The sequence below is a fragment of the Elgaria multicarinata genome, chromosome 1 (assembly GCF_023053635.1).
Source record: "Elgaria multicarinata webbii isolate HBS135686 ecotype San Diego chromosome 1, rElgMul1.1.pri, whole genome shotgun sequence".
In the NCBI taxonomy this organism is placed as follows: Eukaryota; Metazoa; Chordata; class Lepidosauria; order Squamata; family Anguidae; genus Elgaria; species Elgaria multicarinata.
The window spans coordinates 164,621,916-164,639,171 of record NC_086171.1 but is presented as its reverse complement, the minus strand read 5'-3'; the positions used below and the strand labels follow the sequence as shown (position 1 = coordinate 164,639,171).

The 17,256-nt window shown below is 43.5% G+C and overlaps 1 protein-coding gene across 1 annotated transcript; it reads left to right on the top strand.

The window, feature by feature from the left end:
• The first annotated feature begins 545 nt into the window (after window positions 1–545).
• Window positions 546–13,490, top strand: LOC134409223 (chitinase-3-like protein 1). The gene is made up of 10 exons (XM_063141857.1): window positions 546–708; window positions 1,124–1,156; window positions 2,099–2,300; window positions 4,586–4,642; window positions 6,054–6,204; window positions 7,004–7,131; window positions 8,622–8,757; window positions 10,173–10,355; window positions 11,241–11,357; window positions 12,932–13,490. Exons 1-10 carry the CDS (start codon window positions 684–686, stop codon window positions 13,094–13,096), a joined length of 1,197 nt encoding a protein of 398 aa, XP_062997927.1. The 5' UTR covers window positions 546–683; the 3' UTR covers window positions 13,097–13,490.
• The last annotated feature ends 3,766 nt before the right edge of the window (window positions 13,491–17,256 follow it).

Genomic DNA, 17,256 nt, shown 5'->3' with positions numbered 1-17,256 from the left:
TTTAACAAAGCCTTTAATGGTAAATTCACCTGGCTTGCACTTTGTTTTAACTGTTTTAATTGTTTTTACTGCTTTTAAATTATATACTGGTTTTAACTTGATTAATGGTTTAATTTGTTTTTAGCTGTGTATATTTATTGTATATTTATTGTTTACTGTTGTAAACCACTCAGAGAGCTTCAGCTGTGGGGTGGTATATAAATGTAATAAATAAATAAATAAATATTGTTTCATATTGTCTGATTTTATCTGGACACTGCCCTAAGATCCTAGTGATATAGGGCGGGATACAAATGTTTTAAATAAATAAATAAATAAATCTTAGGAAACATCATCATCATCATCATCATCATCATCAAAATTGGGCTTGTAATCAAGAGTATGGAAGACAAAGGAAGGCATATGAACCTTGTTTTGCTGTGTTTTTCCATTTTGGCATCAGTTAGCTTTAAAAGGCAGGATGGGACAAAAAAATAAATAAGTCCAACACCCACAATTGTGGTTGCAACACTTTTCTGTGAGAGAATTGCACAATCATTCCAGGAATAGAGATAAAGTAGAGCAGACACTGAACTATGTTCTTTCAGTTCCACCCTGCTAACTTCCTATAAAGTAGGCTGGGACAGCACATCACTAGAAAGGAAGCCGTGTTCCCATTGTACGGTGGAGTACTCAGAGCCAGGATGGGTCCAGCGTCCATGTGGTTTGGTAAGTCTGCTCGATGGAATTTAAGGTTAAGTTTAGAGACTCTTGTGGGCTTTTTCCAAGTGGAGTTCCCAAGATTTGGCTTGGGATGGCAACACATCACCACAGCCCCAGGGGTACTGCTTAGTATGAACAAAATACGGAGGGGCGGGGTGAATAATATTTTGAATGTTTATGCTTATTTACCTTTTATGAACGCTGGCAAGAAACCCCACACAGTTGACTAGCTAAGCAGTTTTGATGTGCCTTTTTACCTAATATAAGAATGTCCCCTTCATTCATTTGTGTTGTTTAATTAATCAGAAGACAACACTTTGAACACTGAGGGTTGTAAGAGGGAGATGGTGATGATTTGGCATGTGCAGCAGGACTAGCCGTATCATAACATAATATTCTCCTCTTGATTTTTATTTTGCAGCAGGTGTAGTTGCGCTGCTAGTTCCACAATGCGGTACGTCACTATTTCCTTGTTTCTTGGTTTCTAAAAGGCATGCTGGGTTTAGAACTTCCTTGTCTTGGGATCTAGTAGGGTTTTGATATGCCCACAACTCCTTCTTTCGGTCATGCTGGAGAGAGAAAGGGAGGGTGACAGGAAAACCCTCCACGATGGGGCTTTGGCCATTATGAAGCACCCTAGGTGTTAGATTTCCAAAATTATCCTCTATTACTTTCCTCCCCCAATATAAATTTCAGAATCAAAGGTATATGTTTTATGGAAAGTACATTGTCATTATCATTATTAATTTCTAATGTACCTAAAATTAATCAGTGGATGTGCAGTATCAATGGTATGCAAATAATAGTCCTGATCACACATTCAATCCAGGGTGAGAGTACAGGCATAGGGGAAAGAGGATTTATTTATTTCATTTATATCCCACTGTTTTTCCTCCAAGGAATCCAAGGCGGCATACATAATCCTCCTCCTCTCCATTTTATCCTTACAACAACAACCCTGTGAGGTAGGTTGAGCTGAGAGTCTGTGCCTGGCCCAAAGTCACCCAGTGGGTTTCCATGGCTGAGTGGGGACTAGAACCCGGATCTCCTGACTCCCAGTCCAGCACTTTAGCCACTACACCACATCACATCAGTACCATCAACCTACTGACCTATGAACTGTCTATAACAGCCGTTTCCAACCAGAGCCCTCCAGATGACAACTCCCATCATACCAGATAGCATACAGCATGTTGTCCAACATGTCGTCTAGATTGGGGAAGGTTATCCTATAGGTTGAGCAAGCTGACTCTGCAAATTGCATGTGTATAGGCTTGTTTGTGCAAGTGCTTATCACGTGGTTGTTGCAAATTCCTAACAATTATTTGACTAATGCCCTCTCTCTCTCTCTCTCTCTCTCTCTCTCTCTCTCTCTCAATCTCTCTTATCAAAACAGCTTCTACCTTTAAATTGGTTTGTTACTTTACCAGTTGGTCCCAGTACCGGGAAACTTCAGGACGTTTTATCCCTGATGAAATCGACCCACATCTCTGCACCCACATCATTTATGCCTTTGCTAACATAGAAAACAATCGGATTGTCCGCTATGAATGGAATGATGACACAACGTATACGGCCATCAATGAACTTAAAACCAGGTAGATGTTGGGACTGAGGCACATGCAAGCTTCAAACCATAGAGGGGAGCCCAAATCCACGGCAGCCACTAACGCTGATAGAGGAGGAGGCTTGCATCCCTGCCGCAGCCCATGCAGGAGAAGGCTTATGGTTGTATGAGAATTTCATTTACATTTGCAAACCATGCACAAATGTCCCATTTGCTACCCTGTAAACTAATGTGAGAAGGAGAGCAGGTTCTCTGAAAATGCTTGCAAGTTCCCAAATTTGCGTCCGTACTGAAAAGAATTTGCTTTTTTTTTTTAAAGTGCATTTTCCCATTCAAAATATGCACTTTTCCCATTCGAAGAAAATGAAAAAAGAAGGCAAACAAACATGGGAAATGAGATGTGATGAGCTTCAAGCTGGGGTTTTTTGTTTGTTTGTTTGTTTGTTTGGAGAATCAGGACAATTGTAAAAATCACTTGTTCGCCCATCCCTAATTTGCCCATCTTGCCAGGAACAATGTTAAATATGCAGCTTAGCCTCTCCTGTATATTTTTAGCAGAAGATAGTTGCCACAAGGAACCTGATCAAGATCATGGTGGGCAGCATAGGGGTGTTTAACCCTTTCTCATCTGGCATGGGGAAAATATCACTCCCCTGAAGCTGTTCTTTGCATCAAGGGATGCTCCTGTTGACACCAATGGGATCGTCCCTCCCAATGCAAACAGCAGCTTGGGGAACCATTTTAGTCAAGAACATGATTGTCAGGGTGAAAAGGGACCCCAATCATGAGTGCCCACCCCAGCAGCACTGTTTACTGTGTAAAAGACCCACTCTGGCCTGCTTGCATTGTCTGCCTGTATGTTTCCAAGCCCAATTCATGGTGCTGATTTTAACCCATAAAGCCTTACACGGCTTGGGACCACAATACCCGACAGAACGCCTTTCCCAACATGAACCTACCCAAACACTGCATTCAACATCTAAGGTCCTTCTCTGGGTGCCTACTCCAAGGGAAGCTCAGAGGCTAGCAACAAGAGAGTGGACTTTCTCTGTGGTGGCCCCCCAACTGTGGAACAATCTCCCTGATGAAGCCCACCTCACACTGACATTGTCATCTTTTCAGCGCCAGGTCAAGACTTTTCTCTTCTCCCAGGCATTTAGCAATATGTAATGAGCCTGGGTTTGTTTTTTGGCTCATCATTTGTAAAATTGTTATAGCGGTTTTAAATGTATGTGCATTTTGCATGTTTTTGTGGTTTTTAATTTTTGCATATTGTTTTAAAATGTTTTTATCTTATGTGAGGCACAAAATGCCATGATTGCTTCTGCCACTGCAGTTTTCCATGGTATAATGGAATCAATAGTGCTCATCATTATGGTATTGTGGAAGGCAGGAGAGGCCTCACTTAGTTGAGGTGTTTGGGACTCAAACTTAACATCATGTAGAACTCTGTGATTCTCAGATCAGATAGATATAAATATACATAGAGATATAGTAAACCAAAGCAGTCTGATGCAGATTGTATCTGAGAAGAACTAAAGGCAACATTGGATAGATGCTGCTTGGCTCCTTCCACCCCACTTCTTTTCCAGCTCAAAAATATATTACAAATAGTAATAAGAATAAGATAGTAAGACATATGTTTTAATTTGTAAAGCCGCCTTGAGTTCCAGCATTAGGGAAAAGGCAAGATATAATAATAATAATAATAATAATAATAATAATAATAATAATAATAATAATGAATGCTATTTTCAAGTGGATTGAGTGCTACTTTCTAGGACTATTCCGCAGGGCCTGCTATTCAGAATATCTGGCTCCTCTTGTGCAGAAAGTTAAATGTGCAAAAACTTAATGGTCTTCAGGAAGGGAGTGCTCTTTAGATCAGGTTTGGAGAACCTGTGGCCCTCCCTGATCATGTTGTTGAACTGCAGTTCCCCTCAGCTTCAGCCAGCCTGGCCAATGGTGAGGGACGATGGGAGTAGAATCATAGAATAGTAGAGTTGGAAGAGGCCCATTCCTGCACTGAGCGTCCAACCCCCTGCTCAATGCAGGAATCCACCCTAAAGCATACCAGACAGATGGTTCAGGTATGCTTTAGTAGTTCATCAATGTCACTTCCTTCAAAATGTGGTGAGCTGGCCCTGCTGTGTTTGAGGGCCCTCCTCTTCCTTCTGCTTGAGTGGGACCTTGGACATCTGCTCCAAGGTCCTGTTCCCACTGTACCACTGTTTACTTCAGTCCAGCTGAAATACCTTCTGAATAACATTATGCCCTTCTTTTAACATTGACTTTCTTCATACTTACCTTCCTTAGAAATCCCAGCTTGAAGACCCTTATCTCTCTTGGTGGACAAAACATGCGCCCTGAACTGTAAGTTTAGGACTACTCATTTCATTCTATTCCACTTTTGCTGATAAAAATCAGAAGCGACAAAACCATTGGCTTCCCTCCTGAGGCAAGTTCCAGCTTCAGGGGAGCAATTTTCATTGGAAACACCGCTCAGGGTAGTGGGGGGGGGGTTTAATATGCAATGCTTATTAATCTTGTTTGCCATCACTAATAGGATGTTTTGAAGCATTCTACATGGAATGCCTAGAACTACCTAGAAGTTCAGCTGAATTCAAATTGGATCTTGGCAGGGTGGTGTACTCAGGAAAGGGAGCAAAATACCAAAAATACCAGCAAATTTTAGCTTAAAGTTCTTACTGCCAGTAACTAAGCCTCAGAAGAGGCATTTCACCCTTTGGAAAGGCCGTAGCTCAGTGGTCGAGCACCTGCTTTGCATGCAGAATATTCTAGGTTCAATCCCCGGCATCCACCGGGGAAGGCTAGAAAAATTTCTGCCTGAAACACCGGAGAAGCGTTGCTGTCAATCAGTGTTGACAATACTGGGCTGGATGAACTAATGGTCTGACTCAGTAAAAGATAGCTTCCTGTGTTCCTAATGGTGGGGAAACTGCACAGAAGGCCCATTCTGCCATGCCCGGCGAAGCCTGGGCATGGGGAGGGATTTGTGGGCGGAGCATGAAAGAGACGAGGCCACCCTCGCTGACGCTTGCTTGTGTCACCAGGGCTGGGAGGGGTTTAGACCAATATAAGGACGTGCCATACCCCTCCCAAGCCCTCTTGGGGGGGGGAGCGACTAAGCAAGTGGCTTGCCGCCCCCTGTGGCAGGTAGGGAAGGGCATCCAGAGGGAATATAATGGTGAGCTTCCAAGGCACTGTTACAGTGATGGGTGACTCCCGAGGGCTCCCAGTGTTGAGCCTTGTGGCCAGGCTGGGGGATAAGGACCACCTTTGAGGCCAACCTCTCTCACCCACCTTGAGCCTTCGGCATGGGTTGGGGGTGACAGGGGAAGGTCTCCCTACCCCACATTGGGGAGGGACAGCAGGGCGGCGAGACGGATCGCCACCCGCTGGACCAGGAAAGCTCGCCCCCTTCGCTTAGTAAGGCCTGACGCAGGCCTGGCTGGATGCCCTGTTGAACCCCCCTTTGCAGATCTTGAATAAAAGTGGCCCAGTTTAATTCCAACACTTGTGTTGTCTCTTTATTTCTTGCGTCCGTCCCACAAACCACCAAATGATTGGCAGTCAAGGGAAAGGGGATTAGCCTATATTTTAATTCTTTTTAGCATGTAGGAACTCACCAATACCAACACCCAAATATTATTGAATCAATCTCTTGGAATGGGAAAACAATGATTCCCTTAGTTTTTTATGGACAATAACAAAAATAATAATAAAAAATCTGACTGACTTTTATGTTTCCCATCTGCAATAGCTTTGGAAATGTAACTGCCTCTCCTGCCAGACGCTCAGAATTCGTGACATCAGTGGTGCAGTTTCTTAAGACCCATGGTTTTGATGGTTTTGACCTTGCTTGGCATACCACAGAATCAAATTCTAAAAGACGGTTGTCTGACCTGGTTCAGGTACATTCAAATACAAATCATCCTTATGGGCCTCTTCAAATGACACGCTAAACCATAGTTAGGCCACTAACCCTTTCGCAGCAAATGGTTAGTGAGTGTGTTTAAACCGTGGTTATGTAGCCACCATGGTTAGAAATGGTTCACACATGCTAAGTCATGGTTCACATGACACATTAAGCCATAATGTTTAGCTGAAAATGCCTAACCACCATGGCTTAGCGTGTCATCTGAACAGGGTCTATGTCACAAAAATTAACCAAGAAATGGATTCAAGAGACAGTTGGACGAATTAACAAAGGATATCTGAGGGCTTCTACTCTGTTGTGTCAGCTCCAGGAAAAAAATCCACTCACCTGCACCCCCTTACTTTGGAGGAGGGCCCGCCCTATCTTTAGGTTGTTCCAGACACCTGATTTTGGGTGTCATGAAAGGAAAGGAAATGATTAGTTATTGACTATATTGTTGTTGTGTTTTTACTGCCAAGAAACAGGAGAGGTGCTTGTGGGATTTTGTGCCTCAGGTGCCAAAATATTTTGGCATGCCTTGAGTTGCATGCACTTTGACTTGCAGGGCAGGGGTGCTGTTTGCTGTTCCACCTCAGGCAGCAAAGTTTCTTGGGCAGCCCTGCTTAAGGGTATCAAGGACTACAAGATCTGGTTGGGATTATACTGTAACAATCAAGCCATAAGAAAGAAACAGTAGACTGCCAACATACACCGAGATACAAATTGTTACTGCTGTTCTGCACAACTAGTGAACCTGAAAACTAAACCACTCAATAATTCCTAATTGCCTTTAGGATCTGTCTATAGCATTCGAGAGGGAAACTCGAAAGAATCCAGGGTCAGAAAAACTCATATTGAGTGTTGCAGTACCAGCAGGAAAGGAAACCATCAATAAAGCCTACGATATCAAGAAAATCTCAAGGTAAGTACTTTCAATGCTATTACACGCAAAGACAAATGTACTCTAGGCAGGTACTCAGGATGAATAACACACTCACTGGGAAAGTGCAGTGGGAAAGTACATTTCCTATTGGCTTCAGTTTAAAGGCACAGGCAAGCAAACAAATGCTATAAGGATTTGGGGCTTATTTGAACAAAAAAAAATTCCCAAGTCCTCAAAGCAGAATTGCATTCTTGTTATAACCAGTGGAGGCTGGTGGCTCCGATTTTGATGGGGCTATGAATTCATTCTGGGTTTCAATCAGAACTCTAAAGGAGTTGTCAAAGGTGCTTAATCCTAGCCCTGAAACAGGTCCAGCACTCTAGATAGCGCCTTTAGAGCTCTGCTGCTTCTGACTGAAACCCAAAATGGATTTACAGCCCCACTGAAACCAGAGCCACCAGCCTCCACTGATTATACCTAAGAGTTCAAACCTAGAAGTGTGCAGGGCTCCCACTCACAGTTCTGCTCTAAAAAGTTACTGTACCAGATTAATAATAATAATAATAATAATAATAATAATAATAATTATTTATTTCTTACCTGCCTCTCCACTTGGATCGAGGCAGGAAACAACAGCGAATATAAAACACATAAAAACTGATTAAAAGCATAGTATACATGATTAAAACATCCTTAAAACATTCTAAAATGATTTCTCATCAGGAAGTCTGATGCAGGTGGCTAAAGCTCACTTGGGCCTAATCTACACCAGTTGTTTATTGAGGAATTATATCAAAGTTGCCCCTACCGGGCCACATGACGTTCACCTACTCCCGCGGTGATCTCGGGTTGACCCCTCAGTTATTCAGGAATATCGCTGACCGGATTTGTAGCGGTTTTTCTGGCTCTCTCGCTACAATCCCGACATCCGCGGCTGGTGTACCCCCCCTTCCTGAAACTGCCGCAGTCTGGCGTAAGCTCCTGGCTTGCCGAACAGCCAACCCGCTGTCAGGGGCTTGTCCAGCGGTTTTGGACATGTGTGGGAGTGGGCATCCACTATTTTCAGCACATATTTTGATTGCTTATCAGCTTGTTTTGGCGCCAACCGTGTGTATGTTTTTTAACCCAAACATCGATGCGTAGGAGTGCATGTTTAACACAGTACCTATCCCCCTGCATTGTTGTGTGTCTGTGCTGCTGCGCATCTTGGAGGAGTTATTAAAAAATAATAATTCCATGCCCCGTACCCATCCATCCAGTCCCACCCACTTCTCCAGATACACATTGAGAACTGCCAGCATGGGGCACGCCTCCTCCCGCAACAGCTCTCCTTTACTTGCGAGAAACTTCCCCCGTGTGTGCCCCGTGAGCAATGATCACGGAAGCGGGAGACCTCACAGTTATCCCTCCTCCAATGCGAAAGGGCAGTAGGTGTAGATTAGGCTTTTGTTTCAACCTTACAGACCTTGAATATAAATGTAGCCACCATTAGACAGTGCCTTGATTTTCCATTTATTTTCCTTCTTTAGGTTTGCAGACTTCCTTAATTTCATGACCTTTGATTTTCACGGGTACTGGGATGATCACAGTCATAAATACACAGGCCATGGAAGCCCCCTTTACAAGAGCAAGGTGGACAGTGGAGTTGCATCCTCTTATAATGTTGTAAGTTGCTAATCCAGAGAGCATGTCAAAAGTTGCTGGGAACTTTTCTAGGTATAATGAAATGCCTACGCTTTTCCAGGAGTACAATGTGACTCAAGCTAGCCTTGTCATGACTCTGATCCAGATATCTGTGGCTACAGCTTGTTAGACTACAACACCAATCTTTCCCAGCCATCAAGGCTACTGGCCATATGCTGGCTGTGGGTGATGGAACTTGTGGTCCAACACATCTGGAGAGCACAAGCTTTGGTAAGGCTGCTTTTGGCATTCATGAAATAGGTAGTTGATGTTTATGGCAGCCTCACAAAGTGAGACAGGAGGAGAACATTTAGAGCCAACAAAAGCTTCAGTTACCTATTTATGTCAACATCTAGTTAGTCAGTAACAGAATGGGGAGGAGAGGCATTTGTAATGTGAATGTGCATGCTGGACAATATGGAATTTCCATTAGCACTAAAACCTTATTGAAGCAAGAACTATTTTAAGCCCTTTGGGTTGAAATGGCCCATTCTTATGTGTCACAGTTGTGCAGTCCCCGTGAGGTAGAACCAGAATTAGTTTAAAATGGGGTTTGACAAATCCTACATTTTTAAAGGCACATGGAACCCATAGAGTAGCCTTCCCCAATCAGGAGCAAATCTACACAGAGTTGTCGGGGCGCCCTGAAGGTGTTTGCGTGCGCCTCCAGGGCGCCCCAAAACTCCTAGTGTAGATGCTGATCTTCAGGCTAGAAGAGGCGGAGGCGGAGGAGGAGGAGGAGGAGGAGGCCCCGCATCGCCCCTCGCTGGGACGGGGCGAAAAGTTTCCGGCCTCTCCGGCCACGTCCTTGCCGCCGCTCACCTCCACCTTCGTAATTCTGTCTTTACCTCCCCCCGCCCGCCCCCCAGCGAAAGAGCCACCCAGGTCGGAGAGCCAGAAGAAGGCGGGGTCTTCTTCCGCCGAGCTCTCCGACCCAGGTGGCTCTTTCACGGGGGGGCGCGGGGGGAGGCAAAGACAGAATTACGACGGTGGAGGTGAGCGGCGGCAAGGACGCAGCCGGAGAGGCCGGAAACTTTTCGCCCCATCCCAGCGAGGGGTAATATGGGGCCGCCGCCACCTCTTCTAGCCTGAAGATCCGCATCTACACTAGGAGTTTTGGGGCGCCCTCGAGGCGCACGCAAACGCCTTCAAGGCGCCCCGACAACTCTGTGTAGATTTGCTCCTGATGACCTCCAGATGTTTTGGACTTTAACTTCCATCAGTCTCAGCCAGCATGGCCAATGCTCAGGAAGGCAGGGAGTTATAGCCCCAAACATCTGGAGAACACCAAGTTCGGAAAGGTTGTTATAGATAATAGTGATATGCAACAGAACTTGGACATGTGCATTGTCCCTCATGGTATACACACAGTCACTAATCCACCTTTCTTTCTCCAGGACGAAGCTGTTAAATTTTTAAAGAGGAAAGGTGCCCCAGCTGAGAAAATCATCATGGGAATTCCCACCTATGGGCAGACTTTCACTCTTTCTTCCATTCTGACTGGGCTTGGGGCCTCCGCCTCTGGTCCTGGAACTGCTGCCGAATTCACAAAACTGCCAGGCATAATGGCCTATTATGAGGTAGGACAGATTTGATTTGTGTTCCCATTTATGTTGCAGACCTGATAATTCCCCCTCTGTCTTATAAATCTCAATCAAGGAGATGATAGACTTATTCCAAAAATTAAGATGGAGTACCTCAGCCTGAAGTTCTGTCATGCTCTGTCTTAGAAAATGGTACATAAATACGTATGTATTTCAATATCCCACATACATAGAGTCACACACATATATGGGATATAAATCACATGTGATCCACGTCCATATAACTCTCTAATGTTCTTCATGCATTACTCACATGAAGAGCTAACATGAATACAGTGGGGCTGTGGGGCCATGTGTTTCACCCATCCCTAATGTTGCATGGTCCTTCCAGGATGGGGCTGAAGTTCTACAGTGTGGAGCATTTTTATCCATGTAGCCTACCCACCCTGATCATTCTCAAGAGCAGCACCATGTATGATGAATTACAGTAATCCAATTTAGAGATTACCAGAGCATGGATCAACTGTGGTCAGCGTATCCCTATCCAGAAATGCACAGCTGATGAGCCAACTGAAGTTAGTAAAAGGTGCTCCAAGTTACTGGGTCCACTTGGGCCTCTAGGGACAATTTTGGATCAAGGAGCACCCCAAGCTATGTATCTGCTCCTTCATGGGGTGTGCAATCATATCAAGACACAGGGAATGCATCAACTTTCCTGACCCAGGGACCACCAGCCCACTGTGCCTCCATTGGAAACCCACAACTCTTGCTAGCGCATCAGTCACAGGCAAGCAAAATGGAGATGTCAGGACAAAATGGAGACAACTTGCAATGGTTCTTTCTCTTTCTTGTAATGGTATCTAGGCAATCATATCAAAGTTCTAGCATTCATATTTAAGGTTCCCAATTTACTCCTATCAGATCTGTAATTTTAATCATGGTGCCACAGTGGAACGGATTGAGGAACAAGCCGTCCCCTATTCCCATAAAGGAAACCAGTGGGTGGGATATGAAGACAAGACAAGTGTTCAGACCAAGGCAAGTATTGACAAAGGATCTATTCCCCTGGTTCATTACATGATGTGATCTATAGATGCTGGTAAGGAGCTTACAAAAGTTATGTAAGTGTGAGGACTAGTCTGTTTATTCATAAAATCAGATATAAATAGAATGAAGGAAATGTCACCACTCTGGGCATTAGAGTGATTTTATTTAGAAGGCAATTTTCCCCTGTCAAAGATGAATAGTAGAATAAGAGTTGGAAGACCCCAGTTCCCTACACAAACCACTTCTTTACCAAACCTCCCATCCAACAACCAGTAGTAACTATGGGCCTGTTCAGACAACACACTAAGCCATGGTTAGGCTTTTAACCCTTCTGCAACAAATGGTTAGTGAGTGTATTTGAACTGTGGTTATGTAGCCACAATGGTTAGGAATGGTTCATGTGACACACTAAGCCATAATGTTAGTTCAAAATGTTTAGCCACTGTGGCTTAGTGTGTTGTCTGAACAGGGTCTAAGTGGCAAATAAACTATGGCAGGCAGTCCAGGTGTTTTAAAAGATTCACTTGTTAAACTGCTTTCAATCCAATGTTCTGTTTTATTAGGCCATGATACTCAAAATGCAAAGTGGATAACTCAGCTAAAGCTATTAAGTGGCTATTAGCAATCCAAGTAAAAACCTCATCACTTCTCTAAGTGACTAAGCCTGTATTCAAATACGTGTACCTGGGAGTAAGTCCCATTGAACGCTTTAAAGCCCTACATGGTTTGGGTCCAGGCTACCTGTGGGATCGCCTTCTCCCATACAATCTGCCCCGCACACTCAGGTCCTCTGGGAAGAATCTACTTGAGTCTGCCAAAATTAGGCTGACAAGTATTACCCAGAGGACCTTCTCTTTTGCTGCTCCCAGACTGTGGAATGGCCTGCTGGAGGAGACTTTTCAACTTAAAAGACTTTTAGCATTTAAGAAAGCTATTAAGACTGATCTCTTCTGGCAGGCCTACCCAGTGGGATTTTAGGATGTTTTTAGGATGTTTTAATAATGTGTACTAAGTTTTTAATAAATGTTATGTATTTATACTTATTGTTGTTCCCCACCTCGATCCAAATGGAGAAGCGGGTTAGAAATAAATTTATTAGTATTAGTATTAGTACTATGGAAATTAATTTCCAACAGTTGTGCATGAGATTGCACTGGAAGACATGTACAAGCCTGGCCAAATTTCTACCCTCTTGGCAGGTTGCCAGCATCAGAGTACAAGAAGCCGTTTTTAAAAAATCGATTTTTGCAACTACAAAAGCATGAATTGTCATAGCTTGCAATACAGCATTATGTGAGTTTGGCTGCAGTACATATCAATGTGCTGCTAATATTGCGTACTATGAATGTGAATGGATGCATATTGTGGCACTAGGTGAAAAACCACTCTTTAATAAAATACATTTAGAGGGGGCTGATGCCATATCGGTTAGGATTGTGCTTGAGTATTGTTGGTCTTCTAGCTGCTAACAAAACTGGTGGCCAGTTTTGTGCATCTGGAGCACTCTTGAGTGTGGGGTTTTGTTGTGTTTTTCATTTTAGTGAATCCCCTTTTCTCTCCATTAGGTTCAATATATGAAGAATAACCACTTGGGAGGTGTTATGATTTGGACAATTGAACTCGACGATTTTTCAGGGTTTTTCTGCAAAGATGGAAAATATCCACTACTTAGCGCTGTTAAACAAGAGCTGGATAAGCAAGAACCCAGTTTTGCAATTGAGTTACCTTAGTATCAGGAGACTCTTGAAGGCATAATGAAGCTTATGCTTTTCTTCTAGGGATGAATAAACTGCATTACCAATTTACATGAGGGTAATCTAGCAAAGTTTACTTGTTTCTTAACTGCATGCTAAAAAGCTACAGTACAAACACCCATGGGTAGCTTTGTATCATTCCATGATTAATGCAGTTCCACCCCTATTCATTCCGTTACTATGGACAAAGACATCACTTCCACCCATCCCTCTATGTATTACTGCAGGCTCTTTGTCACTTATTTCCTGGTCCCTTGATTATGGTAGTAGATGGTTAATTCTGTTTTCACTGTCTTAAAAACTAACATGCACTGTTAATGTTGTTGTATGCATTCATTTTTAAATATATACATGATGTTTTCAATAAAACATTTTTTCTGCCTTTTTTTTTTTTTTTGAAGGGATGTTTTTGGTTTCTTTACGGAGAAATGATCCATTCTGCATGTGTGTTTCATGATGATGGGGCTGGATCATGTGTTATTAATCTTGTTTTAAATGGCTTTGGATCCAGTTTTAGTAACACCTTAAAGTAGAGTTCAATGGGACTTGGTCTACTCTAAATAGCACTAAGTCTGGATCCAATACAGTGGCCCCGTTCAGAAGACACCTTATATCATGGCTTTAACCACAGTGGTTAAGCCAGAAAGCCAGGTCGTGTTCAGAAGACACCTTAAGCCATGGCTTTAACCACAGTGAAATAGCCTTTTTGCCTTAACCATCGTGATTAAAGCCATGGTTTAAAGTGTCTTCTGAACGTGGCCAATGTGTACAAAGAACATTTACTTCCTTTCCCCCTACATCAGGGGTGTGGAACATCATCAGGCTCAGGAGCCAAGCTGGCCCTCTGGGGTTTGCCAACTGGGCATGCGCCCTTCTTCTCTGGCCCTTCTCCCTTTGTGGATTTTTTGTGAATTTCTCATGTGAATTTTTTTCTCCATTCAAAAATGTTGGAATGCCTCTGAGTCTTAATTACCGACAGTAAAACTTTTAAGCTGTAATATGCAGGCATTTTTATTTTTACCCCTCCCCTTTTTCCTTTGGCCCCACCCACTACTGGAATGCAGCCCCTTGGAGCTTCTTTAAAATGGAATTTGGCCATCAGGATGGAAGAGGTTCCCCAGCCCTACTTCAGGCCTTCCTTCCATCTATTTAGGCAGCAATCCTATGGCTCCAAGCTTAGTTCCCAGAAAGCGTGCTCCCCTCCCCCTCGTAGCCAGCACAGTTCTCTCTGCCATGGTGATGGTGCCGTGCTTGTAAAGGAGGCAGTCCTCTGTGTGGAGAGGGGAGGAAACCATGACAGTGCTTTAGACAGCTTCCTCTATGTGTCCCGGCCTCCCCACCCCCACTCGGAACCTCCCTGGTTAGACCTGCAAAAAGGCACATCTGACCAAAAATGCAGGGTGCCTGGAGGACAGAGGTAGTGATCGCCTCCATCCTCCATGCACCCTGCATAGGATACTCATAAGGCCCTGAGATCTGGGGCTTTAGTGCCATTGGATGTGCCCTATATTCTGAAAAACATAAAAGTAACTCATTTTACATTTGTGCAGTACAATCCTATGCATGCTTACTCAAATGTACATCCCACAGTGCTCAGTGGAGCTTACTCCTAGGTAACTATGCACAGGATTGCAGTTGTGCCAAATAATCCTACACATGTAATTTAAAAAGTGCCATTGTATTCAGTGAGGTTTACTCCGAGTAATTGTGTGAAGGGTTGCAAGCTTAATACCGAAAGCAGGATATGTTGCTCTCTTAGGTAATTCACTGCAACTGAGGTATGACTGCCCAGCTGTGTATTCAAGAATTCATTAAAGTTTTAAGCAATGTCCATTATCACATATTCTCTATATAGGTTGGGGTTACTTCCACACTCTGAACATAACCTGTCCAGGTCCTAAACATGGAGTTAGATCCAGACTTTCAACTGCTGGAGACCTAGTAATGCTGAAGGAAAGGGAAAACAATTTTTGCCAATCCCTCTTCCTCCCAGAGGCCCCTGTGCCCACTGAAAATCTGCTCTGGAGCATTGTGGGACCCTCCACTGAGAGGCAGTGCAGGAGACTGTAGGGGAAGAAGCAACCAGAGAAATGGTACCCCCGCTTCTTCCGGCAGGGAATCTCTGCTAGATCTCAGTCTATTCTGTGAACAGAAAGAAGCCCTTCACTTCATGAAGCAGCAAGCCTGGATCCAACCCATAATATCTTATCTTCATGTTTTTAATATTTTTTATGGGAGATTTCCAAGGACAAATGTTATTTTGCATCCCACACAAGCACCCTCCACACTTTATTCACAAATGTGTTCTTTGGACACCTGAACAGGATGTAAGTCACTATACTAGAATGATAAAACGACAAAGAATCTTGTGGCAGCTAAAAGACTAACACATTTATCATGGCATATGTTTTTGTTGACCAGGGGCCACTTCTTCAGATGCATGGAAAGACAAAGGTGTAGGGGGTGGGGGGGGAAACACAAGGAGGTCAAGGAGCTTTTCGACACAAGACGTTTATTGTGCACTGGTGGTTCTTTATGGTTGTTTATGGATTCTTTGACAACATTGTGATTCACTTCTGTTTTTTAAAAGCACAGTCCTGGTTTTTTTAGCTTGGGGAAAATGGAGTATTATTTCTGAAAGTGAAAGAAACGGTATTTTCCTACTTGTGTAATTGTGATACTCTGCTATAGCACAACCCCACCTAGAGGTTATATAGTATAAATCAGGAAAGGAAGAGCTCTTTCCTTTCTCAATTCCGCAATAAAACCAGAAGCAGATACTGCCATTATCAGCATCATGTAAAAAAGCTCAACGTTCCGCTGCAAAAGACTAAAGGTGCTTCCAAATGGATAGCTCCTAGCTCAACTGCTCAGCAAGATGTTGTGCAGCTATTCCATCTCCCCCTCCTATGGTAGGAAAAAGCAGTGGGAAAACATAGGTGGGTTACAAATGGAAGAAGATGTCTTGACCCCCTATAAAATCCAGCAAATGAAGCAGGGCAGTTGCACAATAAATATCCTAAGCTGGAAGTTCCCCAACGCAGCTGTCCACCTAGGAATTGTTGCCTTAGCATGCTGATGATTATTACCTCTATTTTTCACTTTGTGTCTTATTGCAGCTTGAGGAAGTTTGTTTTGAATTGCAGCTGCAGTACAGAGACAAATACTTAGTCCTCCACTCCCATACCATGCCATGGCCCTGATCCAAATGGGGCCCCTCTGCAGCTGGTTTCCCTCCCCGCACCGCCAAGAAAAAAATATGTTGGGAACTCCAAACACAGAGCACCCATGTCACATATACTTTGACCTTGAGGAAGGATTTAGTGATATGCAATGAAGAGAAATGGGGCCAGATTATCTCACAGAGGGAGTAGGAGGCTGTGTTGGACAGCTTCTTTCTTTTCTGTGTGGCAGGTACCATGCAACATGCAAAGGGTGGGGGTCTCTGCCTCTACTGGCTACTGCAGAGCCACTTTCCCTCTCCTTATGAGTATTGATAACTTTCCTATGCAATGGAGATCAGATAAGTTTAAGGAATATATATTGAGGTAATAAGAGGTAATGGTTATATAATGAGATCTCCCAGGGCATTATTAGCACTTCCTTCCAACATATGTTATATTAGGGTGACCATATGAAAAGGAGGACAGGGCTCCTGTATCTTTAACAGTTGTATTGAAAAGGGAATTTCAACAGGTGTCATTTGTATATATGGAGAACCTGGAGAAATTTTCTCTTCATCACAACAGTTAAAGCTGCAGGAGCTATACTGCAGCTATACTGTGACCAGATTTAAAAGAGGTCAGGGCACCTGCAGCTTTAACTGTTGTGATGAAGAGGAAATTTCACCAGGTTCTCCATACATACAAATAACACCTGCTGAAATTCCCTTTTCAATACAATTGTATTGAAAAGGAGCCCTGTCCTCCTTTTCATATGGTCACCCTAATAAGTTATATATTTAGGAAGTTCTAAACATTACTTTGGAGACTTCATCATAACAGCTACCTCTTAACTCAGAAATATTTATGTTTAGTTAGATACTCTATCAGAGGCCATCAGTGGGGGAGAAGAAGCAGCCAGGTACCTCTCCATCATGCCTGGGTCCAGCTCCAGCTGAGAGCCCCCTCCTACCA

Bases quoted from the DNA above. Each gene is read 5' to 3' on its own strand.
- LOC134409223 (XM_063141857.1), top strand. From the start codon at position 684: ATGGGTCCAGCGTCCATGTGGTTTG. The intron at 8,758-10,172 runs GTAAGTTGCTAA...TTCTTTCTCCAG, and splicing joins TTGCATCCTCTTATAATGTT to GACGAAGCTGTTAAATTTTT. The intron at 11,358-12,931 runs GCAAGTATTGAC...TCTCTCCATTAG, and splicing joins AGACAAGTGTTCAGACCAAG to GTTCAATATATGAAGAATAA.